Source organism: Scyliorhinus canicula, chromosome 2 (genome assembly GCF_902713615.1).
Source record: "Scyliorhinus canicula chromosome 2, sScyCan1.1, whole genome shotgun sequence".
Classification (NCBI taxonomy): Eukaryota; Metazoa; Chordata; class Chondrichthyes; order Carcharhiniformes; family Scyliorhinidae; genus Scyliorhinus; species Scyliorhinus canicula.
The window spans coordinates 181,437,433-181,451,505 of NC_052147.1; the positions used below are offsets into that span (position 1 = coordinate 181,437,433).

Genomic DNA, 14,073 nt, shown 5'->3' on the forward strand with positions numbered 1-14,073 from the left:
ATTTAAAAGGGCTAGGCACTTTATCCACCGCACGCTTCAAAATAATTGGGAAGTATGTTGATCCTATTCAGCTTCTCAATTTGGAGTTGTTTATGAATACTTCAAAGTAATAATTATTTTGCTTCTATGGATAAGCCAGCTTCCTCCAAAGTCTTGATAGCAGGGGATGGTTTAGCACAGGGCTAAATGGCTGGATTTTAAAGCAGACCAAGGCAGGCCAGCAGGGCAGGTTCAATTCCCGTACCAGCCATCCTGAACAGGCGCCGGAATGTGGCGACGAGGAGCTTTTCACAGTAACTTCATTTGAAGCCTACTTGTGACAATAAGCGATTTTAATTTCATTCATTTCAAGTGGAATTTTCTATGCCACTTTCCTGAGAGTATTAAAATTCATCCTTTAATTAGTTGCTTAGAACTGCACGCAATGCATTGGAGTCTAATCAATAACTGTTCCAGCACTGACAGTTCATTCATTTTTACAAGAGGCTTCAGTTAGATTTGATAATAGATCAACTATGTAAGGAAAACTGCAAGTGCTGAGAATATCGTGTCAGCATCTGTTTTTAAAAAAAATACAGGCTAATGTTTTGGGCGTAACTCTTCAACAAAATCACTTGAAGTTCTGACAGACTGTTAGACATAAAATGTTAGCATGTCTTTCCTTGTTGCTGTTAGAGCTGCTGAGTATTATTTGCAGTATTTTCTGTTTTTATCCCCGTATATTGAGACAAGGGTTGGTTGAGTTAGTAACGTACCTTGCATTTTACAGAATTTGGCATTGTTCACCAGCCCGCCCACTGCCACTTGGAGTCAACTTTCAGAGGTGCTGAGTTGGCAGTTCTCCTCTTACGTGGGACGAAGTTTGAATTCGGATCAGCTCAACATGTTAGCAGAGAAGCTGCTGGGTAGGTTCAAAAACAAATCAGAAACTAACTGTATTTAGCTGACACATCCCAATGCACATGAGTATTTCCATGGTTAGAATCAGCAACGAGAAAACAATCAGCTGAAACATCAGCCTCCCCCCCCCACCCACACACACACACACACACCTCCCTCCACTGCCTCTTTGCCGCTGTGGAAATGTTTTACCATCACTGGTCAGCTGGAGTGCCCAGCCCAGCCCAACCCTCCATATCAAGTGATCAGCCCATTTAAAACATTAATCATAATACCAGATGTACTTGGCAATTTTGGTCTGAACTGCGTGGCTCCCCACCATTTCCACTCCAACCAGTGCGTGGCGACAGATCCCAAAATTAATTTATTTTGATTTTTGTGTGGCTGGGGAGTTGGGCAGCAGGGAAGCTCCTTTTACCTCCAGGAATGCATTCTGAGCCTCACCTACTTCCTCCTACCTTTTACGTATCTCCTGGGAACCCGGAGATCCGGTTTCCCACTATTGCAGCCACCTCGAACAGACAGGCTGGCACAGGGCCAGGCTAAATTTTCTTGCGGTTTGCCCATGTAAGTCACCTTTAATTATTTAATAACGAGGTCCCATTATTTAACTTAAGTCTTCAGTTCCTTTCAAAGTTGTTTTGCTGGTAAGTCCAAAGTTTTTGATAAATGTGATTCCTTTATTGAGCCTGCTTATTTTACGTGTTTCTGTTTTTCAATCCAGCCGGCAATAAAATCCAAGCGCGCGACTCTCCGACCTCGTTGCGCTCTTGCTTGAACAAAACGAGGCCAGTGAATAGCGGGAGAGGCCAAAAATGAGAACCGCGCCAGGTGCCAGTTTGCAATGCAACCAGCCTGCTCCTGTAGACGAAATTGGGATCTCGCCGTAGCATGGCGAGTAACCAATTATCACCACTTAGGCCCCATTTCCATACAATTAACGAGAGCCACCCCATATCCAACGGCCTCCCGCCATTCAGTGGCCTCCCCAGCAAGTGCTTGTTCCCGTAATAGCCTCCCCGAACAGGCGACAGAATGTGGCGACTAGGGGCTTTTCACAGTAACTTCATTTGAAGCCTACTTGTGGCAATAAGCGATTTTCATTCATTTTCATTCATTCATTTTCATTTATTCATTCATTCATTCATTCATTTCATTCATTCATGCTTGCGCTGATTAGTACTCTTTTTGAAAAACATGAACCTGGTGGAAATGCTTCTGTGAGGAGCCGAAGAGGTGAGTAGCCATGTTTGCTCACAGGGAAAGAACTTGGGGGTGCTGGACTCGCCACCCAGTGCTTGGTGGGGGGTGGGAGACCCTCGGCTGGGGGTGGGGGAACCTCCACAGAGCTGAACCACAATAGGAGGGTGGAGGTGAAGTGCTGGGTGGGGGGGGGGGGGGGGGGGGGGGGGGTACCGGGGGGAAACCACTCACGGCACCACCATGCCAACCCCTGGATTATATTTACCCGTTCCGGGGGCAACCCTTCTCCCTGCCCATCTGCCACACTGACCACCCATAACCCCACCGACTGCAAAGGCCTCTGGCTCTGTGGGTGAAGGCTATTGACAATAGGGATCATGTGGGAGTCATTGCCTAGCATCCCAATCACAACTTGATGCCTGGACACAGTGTCTGAACACTGCGGGAGGCAACACACTCAGCAGCCAACATCTAAATACCCAGAGAATGGGACGCAGCTCCAGGGACATGTCCACAGCCAGAGAGTGGGTGGGTGCCATGAGGATGGGGGGATGCCTGCGGAGATGGGCCAAGGATCGGAGGTCAGCTTGCATTGCGAATGAATGTGGCAGAGGCGTCATAATGGTTATGTACAAGGGTGTTTAATGTGTAATACAATCCCCCACTTTCCCGACTACGCGATGTCTTGGACACTTTCACTAATGGTGCTGATGTTGTGCACCAGGCTTTCCACTGCAGTCACCATCCTAGCAGTTGGCCTCAGTGCCACACATTGCCAGCGACATCTCCTGCGCCCATAGCCTTTGGGACTTGTCAAAGTGACTATGGACCTGCTGGACTGACGGTAACTTCTCCCTCTGAATATCGAGGCTGCTCCCTATCATCTCCATCATCTCCGGGTAAACTGGTACCACAGGCTCAGCATCAGGCTGGGACCCAGCTGTGTGTGGGATCCAGCCACCCTCCCACTGCTGTCTCGCCGGGGATTCCTGCCTCCACCTACTTTTTAATGTAAGCCACTTTGTGACAATAAAGATTATTATTATTACCTGATGTACATCAGCAGCTGTGCCCCAGGAGTCTGACCACTAACGTGTCCCACCGAGGTGTGTGTATCTGCGTCGATGAAGTGTGGTGATGAAAAACTGTGCCGCGACTATAATGGTTGCATCCTCGGAGCTCTCCTCCGAGGTGGCCTCGTGGGAGGCAGGAGAGGGGGCCGTCCGGTGTGGGCGGTGCCGTCGGCTGGAGGACCTGCGGGAGAATGAACATGTGGTCAGTGGGAGGGGTGGGTCAGTCAGTAAGGCAATAACAACTGACATTTGACAGGTCCTCTGGGTGGAGCCTGGTGTTTACTCACCACTGCAGGGTCCGGCAGCCCCCGCGTTGGTGACTGCTCTGTCCTCGGCCATTCAAGTCACCTCCATGGCACGCTCTTTGAAGGAGATGAGGATTCTTAAGTCCGGCACCCCTCCGCCAGTCTGGGTCCTCTCCCGACGATTATGAGAGAGCTTTTCCTGAGGATACAGAGAGGGCATCGTTAGCCACACACGTGGTTCACAGTGGTGGGAGGGAAATATGGAGGGAGGGGTGGAAGGACGGTTGGGGGGTTGAAGGGTGAGGGGGTAGAGGGAGGGCTGGGTGTCGGATGCGGAGTTGCAGGGTGGATGCTCCCTTGTAAGCGGTGGGTGCTGTGGTGTGGAGGGCATTGGTGTCTGTTCTCTCGTGCTGCCCGGTATAGGTTGTTGATCTTTTTTGGGCACTGGAGGCCAGGCCTCCTGATTGCACTCTCTGAGCTCATAGCTGCCACCACCCCGTCCCAGGCAGCACTGGCTGCCCTATGGCTCACCCTCCGGAACCCCCAGGACATCCCTCCTGGCCTCCACAGCGTCTAGGAGCCTCCCTAGGAGAACGTCCCCGAATCGTGTGGCCTTCCTCCCAGGTGCCATTGTTTGAGCTGGCTGGGGTTGGCTGAGCAAGTGCAGCTTAAGTGCTGCTCGACCTTGTTAGCAGGGGACTGGCGAGCGCGGTCCCGGTGAATCAGCTGGCGACCCTTCATTTTCAGAAACCCGTGAGGCCTCATCAAGTGGACCATTTAACATTGAATTGCATTGCCGGCCGCTGGGCCAAGCCCTGGGAAGCTCGTGTCAGTTCCCGCTCCCTACCACACTTCGAACTTTTTCCATAGAATCGTGCCCCAAATGTCCAATTGTAAGGATTAAATTTGGTTGTTAAGCTTCATTGAAAGGTTGGTGATCAAACACCACCTGCTGTAGCACCAATGTACTGCATCCCAAAATGAGTATTAGATTAACCATAAAAAGGTCATAATGTGGAGGTGCTGGCGTTGTTCTGGGTGGCACAGTAAGAAGTCTTACAGCAACAGGTTAAAGTCCAACAGGTTTGATTCAAATCACCAGCTTTCGGAGCGTAGCTCCTTCCTCAGATGAATAAAAAGGTTGGAATTGAAATCCTCACAAAACAGGCAGGGGAACCAAAGGATGGATTAAGAGAGGAGATAATGGTTCATCTGCAAAACGAAGCAAAAAAGTGTTCAAATTCTTATTTTAAAATAATGGCCAGAGAATATTAAGTGATGTGGGATATGGAGTAGCAGTGACAGATGATCTTATAAATTAATTTCTGAGGATGATTATCCTCCAGTGACATATTAGCATGGATAGAGAATTGGCTAAGTAAAAGGAAACAGAGTCAGGATAAATAGATCAATTTTTAAGGTTGGAAAACTGTAACTAATGGAGTGCCACAGGTTTCAATGCTGGGGCCTCAATTATTTGCAACCCACATTAATAACTTGGATGAAGGGACTGACCAAATTGTAGACAAATTTCCTGATTAAATAAAGATAGGCAGGAATGAAAGTTGTGAGGAGGATACAAAAGATTAGTAAAGGGATACAGATAATGTAAGTGAGGGAGCAAAAAATTGTCAGTTGGAGAATGATGTGCGAAAATGTGAGGCTGTCCATCTTGGCAGGAGAATAGAAAAGTGGAGCATGAATTAAATCGAGAGAGTCTGCATAATATAGTGGATCTGGGTGTCCCTGTTTATGAATCACAAAAAGGTCAGCATGCTGGTACAGGAAGTAATTAGGAAGACAAATTAAATGTTGGCCTTTTTTGCAAGTGGCTGGAGTAGGGAACTCTTGCTAGAACAGTAAGAAGTCTTACAACACCAGGTTAAAGTCCAACAGCTTTGTTTCAAATACGAGCTTTCGGAGCACTGCTCCTTCCTCAGGTGAATGGAGAGGTATGTTCCAGAAACATTTATGTAGACAAAGTCAGAGATGCCAGACAATGCTTGGAATGCGAGCATTTGCGGGTAATCAAATCATTACAGATCCAGAGAGAGGGAGTAATCCCAGGTTAAAGAGGTGTGAATTGCCTCAAGCCAGGACAGTTGGTACATATGGAAACATATAAATGTTTCTGGAACATACCTCTCCATTCACCTGAGGAAGGAGCAGCGCTCTGAAAGCTCGTGTTTGAATCAAACCTGTTGGACTTTAACCTGGTGTTGTAAGACTTCTTACTGTGCTCACCCCAGTCCAACGCCAGCATCTCCAAATCATTGCTAGAACAGTACAGGGCATTGTTGAGGCGGCACCAACCCCCAACTGCCCCCCCCCCCCCCCCCCCCCCCACCGGAACAACAACCAAATGCCCCAATTTGCCCCCTCACCCTTAACAGCTGACAACAACCAGCTCCTCAAAATGCATTACAAACAAACCCCATCTCCCGTGGAACCCCTCACCCCCCCACAAAGAAATCCCCCCCATTCCAGACACAAAAACCCCACCAGATCCCCCAGCCACACTGAACCACAGGACAGAGCAACCAACCTCCACCCCAATATGATTGATCCCCTTACTTAAGGAAGAATAAATTACATTGGAAGCAGTTCAGAGAAATGTCACTACGGGGCAGGCACAGCTTAAAAATAAAGAGCCTCCCATTTAAGACCAAGACGAGGAGGACTTTCTTTCACTCCAAAAGAGGCCTCTATGGAAGGAGGCCGCAATCAGATCAGCCATAGCCTCAACAAATGTTGCATCAGGCTTGATGAGCCGAATGTCCTGCTCCTGTCCATACTTCTTAATATCTTATAAGATTCATGTTTCTCCCAAACATTTAAGCTTTTCAACAAGCTGATGTACATTCATTCTGTCTATCACTGTTCCAAGATTTCTCGCCTTCACTCACTAGACCAGCACAACTGAGATGAGTACATCAGGGTAAGGGAAGGTTCTCCAAAGTGACCTCATCACTTGGTCCTTCTTATGCTGGCCTAGATTTTAAATTCACATTTGCACAGACCTTGATTATTTACATCTTTTCAGCACCTGTGCTGAGCAGACCTGTTACTTCAGTGTTTTATGAGTGCAAAGTGCATGGCATTTAGCAGGGTTAACTGATGTCAAATGCAAGACTACTGATTGCTGTGCTCCATTTGGTAGATTGTTAGGTGAGACATGACTACGCATTTTGTGTACACTGAATCTTCCTACTTAGCTACTCAGTGAAAATCAGTAGAACTGAAAATTGTTTTTTTTCTGTTACAAATAGCCAATCTGTAATGACAGTTTTATGGCAAGTTGAAACATTCCCTGATAGCTACTTACAAGAAAATTCCTTAACTATCACATCACAAAGTTGGAAGGGAGTCTTCGACAGCTAATTAGTAAATTTAATGATTTGATCTTCTAAGCTGTTTATTCTGACATCAAAATCTTCCATATGTGTGCACTTATTTTGGTTAAAATAATCTTCATTTATTTCAATCAACAGAAGGAAAATCATACTCAAAATGACTTCCTCAATAGCATATCACAACACATACTCACAAGCACACATTCTTGGCAGCCTACCAAGTATCATGGAACAATGCTATTAAAGTTCCTCATCTCTCTCTTGCAAATGTACCTGAAATTTGTACTTTACCTTTCATGGCTACCAACTGCTCAATTTTAGCTCCCCTCCCGACAATATGGTTATTGATTATCATTTAGTAGGCTGCCTGAAAAATGACGAAACCTATCCATAAAGGAAGACCGAGTTTGTAGGTCTTCCAAACCAATCATCTGATTGACGCTGCATAAATGGTTTTTCGTTGCACTGATGATAAACTCACACAAGTGAACAGCAACAGAGGAAATGATTGATTTCTATAGAACTTTATTGAAAGCTAGCTGTACATACATTTTGGCAGAGATTCTGAAGCAAGTACACTTCTATTGTGATAAAGCCTCAACAACAGCAGGATTGAAAAATAGCCATTGAGAACGACACTTACTTTTTCTGAGGTTGGAGAAATGGTTAGCCAAGAACATTTCAAATGATCTGGTATGGTGAGAATTATCGCACAAAAATAATTTTGCTGGGAAATATTTGTGCTGAACTGAAATGATGAGGTAAATTTAAATGACTGAAAAGTATTATTTATTTGGCAGTAATTAAGCGGTGTTAACTCTTTTTGGGAAGGCCCACCGAATTAAGCATCCAGATACTGAACCGGACACCGCTGGGCCTTCCCTGGGATCAAGGAGCCAAAGGGCAAAAGTCCCAACCACCGAGAGCTGCTGGCCAATCAGAGGAAAACATTGTCCAGACTTTTCAAGGAAAACAAATCTCTTCAGTTCCAAATTCATAAAAAAAATTTTTTGTTATCAGAATCAGATAGTTCATTGTCACTGGGGAGGCTGCTGTGGTACAGCACCCACCCGAGGCCTAGGATCACTAGACCACACAAACATATGAGTGATCGCGGGAGTGAAATGTGGGGCTGACGAAGGGGGGGGGGGGGGGGGGGGGGGCTCCTTCAATCAGTGGGTTCTCCCATCCTGATGCTGGGTCCCTGAATCAGGCACTGAGTGCTTTGAACAAGGGATCCTCCCTTGAAACCTGAAAGCAACCTCACACAGCATTTCTTGCTATGCTCCCCATGTGGTGAGCTGCCCGCATTGGCAAGCCCCCCGCTAACACTGGACTCATTCCAGTGATGGTGGGATGAGTCCCTTAATTTCTCACTAAGGGCCTCAATTGACAGCAGGGTTGAAAGTCCATGCATTAGCCTTGCTGCCATGCACTTAACAAGCGTGGAGGTGGAAAAGCAGTGAGGTCTCAAACATCATCCTCCCGCTTGATTAAATCCCCTCAGCACTGGGGAAGGACATTAAACTCTGCTCACAATGTCAAAAAATATACACTTATTGCATTGAAACCTTACAGCCACAAAGGAAACATAAAGAAAACAACAAAGTGTGATGGATAATCTTATTCTTTTAGCTTCTTGGTTTTGCATTGAATTTTTTTAATGAATTTGGAATTGAAGAGAATTGTTTGCCTTGAACAGTTAGGAGAATAGGCGAATCTTCCGTTCTGGAGTCTAAGTCTGGTGGCGAGATGCCCGAACACATGAGATCTTCCATTGTGCAACTTGTTAATTTTGTATCAGTGAGGAGCATGGCAAATCTCGTGGTGAGCCAGGTGGTAAGTCACCCATCCTACTGTTACCTCATGATGTTGAAAGTCCTGCCGCCACATTCAAAGGACATCCGGACAGACATTCACCCAATATACATAGAACAGTACAACATAGTACAGGCCCTTTGGCCCACAGTGTTGTGTCGACTTGGCCAGGAATTACGCATTATTCTTCCAAAGTCCTTATGGTTGCAGCTCCTACTGGAGAGGCTGGCAAATATGAGCAACCACATCCCAGACAGATGAAGACATTGCCATTCACTCATCTCTAGATAACAGCAATATGGTTGGGCATCTTGACGTCTGTGAGGCTCTGCTGCCCCATGCTGTCCAGTCCCTTGCTCCTCCTGCCCAGTGTCAACCTGCAAATGGGCCCTCCTCTCCTCATCTGGATGAGAGACATTACCAAGGAAGGGCTGTCTGCACCCTGCATCATCGACACCTCAGTGGATGTGTGAACAATTTTAAGTGGTAAATTTAGTGAGCATGTCTTTTACAAATTCCCCTCCATCTCAATGCCAGCAGGCAAGTGCTGAACCCTTCACCTGACCTCCATCTATACATGGCATCCTTACCCCTTCCAGGTGAAGGATATCATGGAGGACCAGAGATGGGTTATCCTCCTGTTCACACATGAATGCGCATGAAGCAGGGTGATGAGAGTTATGTTCAACAACTGCCCCCCACCCCCGACTCTTCCCCATTCCTCCACTGCCCTCAATACTCTGTAGAGAGACCATTACCATGGCAACACAGAAAGACATGCGGCCTCGTCAGCCATGACCATTTATCCAGGAGGATGGAGGGTTGGAGTCGTGAGTTGGCTGCCATCCACCAGCTGTGCTTCTTTGGTAAGGTATTCATATTAATGATGAATTTATTGTTGATAAGACCGTACACTGATGCTGCTGAAATGGACTGGGGAATTTATGGTTCAATAAAAGCACTCTTGCTTCGGAATCCGAAGGTTGTTGTTTCAAGTCCTACTTCGAGAGTTAACATCATTTAGGCTGGCATTTTGGTGTAATATTTCCCTCCCTTCCTTCATCCCTGTCTCTGACTGCAGACAATGACAAATGGAACAGAACAAATAGAAAGCTGCATACTTTGCTGGGATCTCGATATTGGGAGACCCATGAATTGGGAACAAACCAGTTACTGTGTGAACTTCACAAAAGAGAAAACATGACATCTTGCCTCATGATTATTAGGATGTCCCCTTTGTCCACCACTTGTGCTAACCTTGAACGCCACCCACCTGAAAAGATGCCCCGTGCACTTTGAGGGATTTCACTTTGATTTGACTAACTGCATGACCAAGGTCAGATTTGGGAAATGGTGTGTGCTACCCTCTAGAATTGGTCCACCACCTTCTGCCCTCCTACTGTCATTCACTAACTTCCTCATCCCCTTGGCCCACCCAAATATCACTATTTTTCTCCCCTCTGTCGCCCATGAACTCCACTCCCCCATTATCTTAGACCCTGTTACGATCCACCTCCATGTGCCTTCCCTCCCTTCAGTGTTGACAGCTGATACCCTTTCCCACACCTCATCCCTGCTTAGCCTGCTTCCCGTGTCCAGCCTTGACACATCTTTTGCTATTAACACTTGATATGAGTGAAGTTATGAGTCCTCTCCAAGAAAGCAAAATCAGCATTAACGGATTATTATCATCAAAGTCATGAAAGAGGTGAAGTGTGTCAAGTGCACACCACTTGTATACAGTCATAAAACTGAATGTTCTAACTGCTGGAGAATTTAATTTGGAAGGGGAGATACTCTGTAGAGAGACCATTACCATGGCAGCACAGAAAGACATGCGGCCTCGTCAGCCTTGACCATTTACCCAGGAGGATGGAGGTTTGGAGTCATGAGTTGGCTGCCATCCACCAGCTGTGCTCTTTTGGTAAATCAAGCGAGATGTGTCCTTTAATAAGCAAAATTAGATGCTAATGCTTTCAAATGGAATTCCTGACATGGTTTGTTGGGAAGCTTGATCCACCTTTAACCTGCCTTGAAAATCAGGAGAACAAAATTCCAAGTTTATCCTGCCGCCAGTACTTCACCTCTCTCCAAATCATGTGCCCCCGTCCACATCGATTCCTGCTGCTGGTGGGGCTGGAAGATTCTGAAGATGGACCATTTTTTAGTAAACGTGCTATTTTTTGATGATGAATTGCAAAGGAATTGTAATGTGGTACGCAGTACACGAGGGGGAAAGATTTCCATAAAATCTGAAACTCATTTGTAAAATTCATTTATGATTTACTGCATATAGTACACAAGAAGTCTCCTCTCTGTTATTCCTAATATCCAAATAGTGGATTTTAAACTTAGTGCATGTTAGCAGTTTATAGAGACTTACTTATTACTGCAGTTTAGAATTAATAAGATTTTTACAAAATCATATTTAATTTTGATTTTACATATTCACTTGCTATTTTGTTACTACTTTCTAGGACAACAGCTGAGTTACAATGATTGTCACGTTTCATGGAATAAGTTCTGCAAGGCAAGTATATTTAAACTGTATTGTCATATTATTATAGGTCTAATTGGTGTCTTTGTTTTGCTAGTGTTATGTGCCATTTTAAACTTTGGAATATCATACCTGCACTCATGATTGGAGAGTGCAACTTTCATATTACTGCAGTGCTGTGAACATTATTCTTAGCAACTGTGCATATTCACCTCGACATTTAATGTTAGGTGGGAGGTCTGAGATATGCTTAGCTACCATCTGTCACAGAATTTCCTTCTTTGATCAATGGCATGTAATTAAAAATTAATAAATGTGTACAATATTTCACCTTTCATAATAAAATGATGTTAGCACAAGTTCATTGCTCATTACATTAATGCACCAAAAACATAATACTACAGTTTCAGATGAACTGCTCTCTGATTAAAATTCTCCTTTCACTGTCTGATGGGGAGCTCTCTTATGGGGAGCTCTCTTATTGGTGGCCCTCTTATGGGGAGCTCTCTTATTGGGGGCCCTCTTATGGAGAGGCTCTCTTATGGCAGGTTCTCTTGAGACTATATTTTACTCCCAGAGATGAATTGCCTCTGATTAGTGCTCGCACTGGGAGTGGGTTTTGAGAGATGATACACTCTCCTCTGCCATGCAGATGTATGCATGGCCGGGATTGTGAGGGATTTTGTTGCGAATCCCACTATCAGGCCGCCATTTGGAGCAGTTGGCCCAATAGCGAGGTCCAGCTATTGCATCTTTAGCTCCATGTTCCTATTTTTTTCTTACAATTCCTGTGAAACACTTTAGGATATTTTTGTCTGTAAAACATACTCTATTACTGCAGGTTGTTAAGAAGTAAATGGCATTTCTTTTTGTTTGAGCATATGTTGCATTCCTAATCTTGTGATAAACTTTTATGCATGTGTTCCAATAAAAATGTTCCAATAAAACAGATAGGCTTTAAGTAGTTGTAAACTTCAATAACCTGCAGAACCACTGTGTACTACGTTTACAAATTCTGGTCATTTTCTTTGCTTTCATTTACAGGAGAATCTCCCTAATAGATTCAGTTTCTGGTTGTGGTTAGATGGAATCCTTGAACTCATCAAGAAACACCTTTTGGCTTTATGGATAGATGGGTAATTAAAAAAACAAATAATACAAAATAATGATGATTATTACAGAGATGTCTTTGTGCAGTGCTGATTTAACAGTAATGCTGAAGTCTTAATTATTACAGTTAGTCTTCTTAGGCAGTCTCTCGGGGTTAAGGATAACTTGAATGAATAGCTTTTGATACTGTTGCTGTCAGGCTTCGAATCGGTTACTTCCTGTGTGAGGTGACCGTAATCCCCATTCCTCTACAGAGATTTTCAATACATCATGTCCATTTAATAAACAAAAGCCAAACACTGCAGATGCTGTAAATCTGAAATAAAAACAAAATAATGCTGCAAGTACTCAGCAGGAGCAGGTCAGGCAGCATCGATGGAGAGAAACAGAGTTCAGGTTGATGACCTTTCTGTTTTGACCTCTAATGCAATGGTTTTATAGATGCAAACCACTACTAGATTACCCTTGCTCTTTTTATATAAATTTAGTGTACCTAATTATTTTTTTCCAATTAAGGGGTAATGGTCAATCCTCCTATTCTACGTCTTTGGGTTTTGGGGTGAGACCCACGCAGACATGTGGAGGTGTCATAGTAGATGCCATAGAATTCCTACAGCGCAGAACGAGGCCATTCAGCCCATTGAGTTTGCCCTGACCCTCCAAAAGACTACCCCACCTAGACCCTATCCCCTGCCCCATTCCTGCGACTCCATCCTGAGGAGCAATTTAGCTCCCAATCCAACTAACCGGCACATCTTTGGACTGTGGGAAGAAACCGGAACACCCACGTAGACACGGGGAGAATGTGCAAACTCCACACAGACCGTTACCCGAGGTCGGAATCGAACCCGGGTCCCTGCCGCCATAAGGCAGCTGTGCTAACCACTGCGCCACCCTGCTGCCCTTGATTAACCTTGTTGATAATTTCTGGATAATTTCAATTCCTTAGCCTGCCCATGTATTTTTCCAGGTCGCTCTCAGTGCAGTCAAATAAACCTGCATCAATATACATTTTATGATACTGGAAGTACTAATTTTCATATTATTTCTGAGTAATGGAAACATCAGGGGGCTCAGAATAGTTTCTGAGGAGTTCCATTAGATTCAGTCCACCTAATAACTTTTTTCATGGCTTATCACTGTTTAAATTTTCTTTTACCAATCCATTTGGGTTATTTGCCTCTGATACCATGTATTCTCTTTTTTTTAAAATAATTTTTATTCAGATTTTTGCATAATATCAACAACAAAAAGACAGAATTTCTTTTTTTACAAAGAACAGAAAGAACCGTCGTCCCCCCCCCCCCCCCCCCCCCCCCCCCCACAGCGGAAGAGATAAACTAACACCCATCATTCCCCCAAAACATCTGCCCATCCCTTCAATAGACAGGACAGAACCCCCCCCCCCCCCCCCCCCCCCCCGCGTATACACAGAAGAGGAAATGAATTAATGTCCGACATTGGCACAGAACAACTATGCCCGTCCCTTTAGTACAAAACAACAAAACATCCCCCCCGGTCTGCTGCTGCTGGCCTGTTTCTATCGTTCTGCCAGGAAGTCCAGGAATGGCTGCCACCTCCTGAAAAACCCCTGCACTGATCTCCTTAGGGCAAATTTCACCTTCTCTAACTTGAGAAACCCTGCCATGTCGTTGACCCAGGCCTCCACGCTTGGGGGCCTCGCGTCCTTCCACTGAAGAAGAATCCTCCGCCGGGCTACCGGGGACGCAAAGGCCAGAACACCGGCCTCTTTCGCCTCCTGCACTCCCGGCTCCTCCGCAACCCCAAATACTGCGAGCCCCCAGCCCGGATTGACCCTGGATCCTACCACCCTCGACAACGTTCCTGCCACGCCCTTCCAAAATTCCCCCAAT

The 14,073-nt window shown here is 45.3% G+C and overlaps 1 protein-coding gene across 3 annotated transcripts in view; it reads left to right on the forward strand.

Moving 5' to 3' along the window:
• Positions 1-14,073, forward strand: part of LOC119961797 (signal transducer and activator of transcription 4-like) — a 163,869-nt gene that overhangs the window by 131,307 nt on the left and 18,489 nt on the right. For all 3 annotated transcript variants that reach the window (XM_038789128.1, XM_038789127.1, XM_038789129.1), the window contains 3 exons: positions 770-905; positions 11,070-11,122; positions 12,134-12,225. In XM_038789128.1, the coding sequence (XP_038645056.1) occupies positions 770-905; positions 11,070-11,122; positions 12,134-12,225 (281 nt within the window). The remainder of the gene's footprint in view (positions 1-769; positions 906-11,069; positions 11,123-12,133; positions 12,226-14,073) is intronic.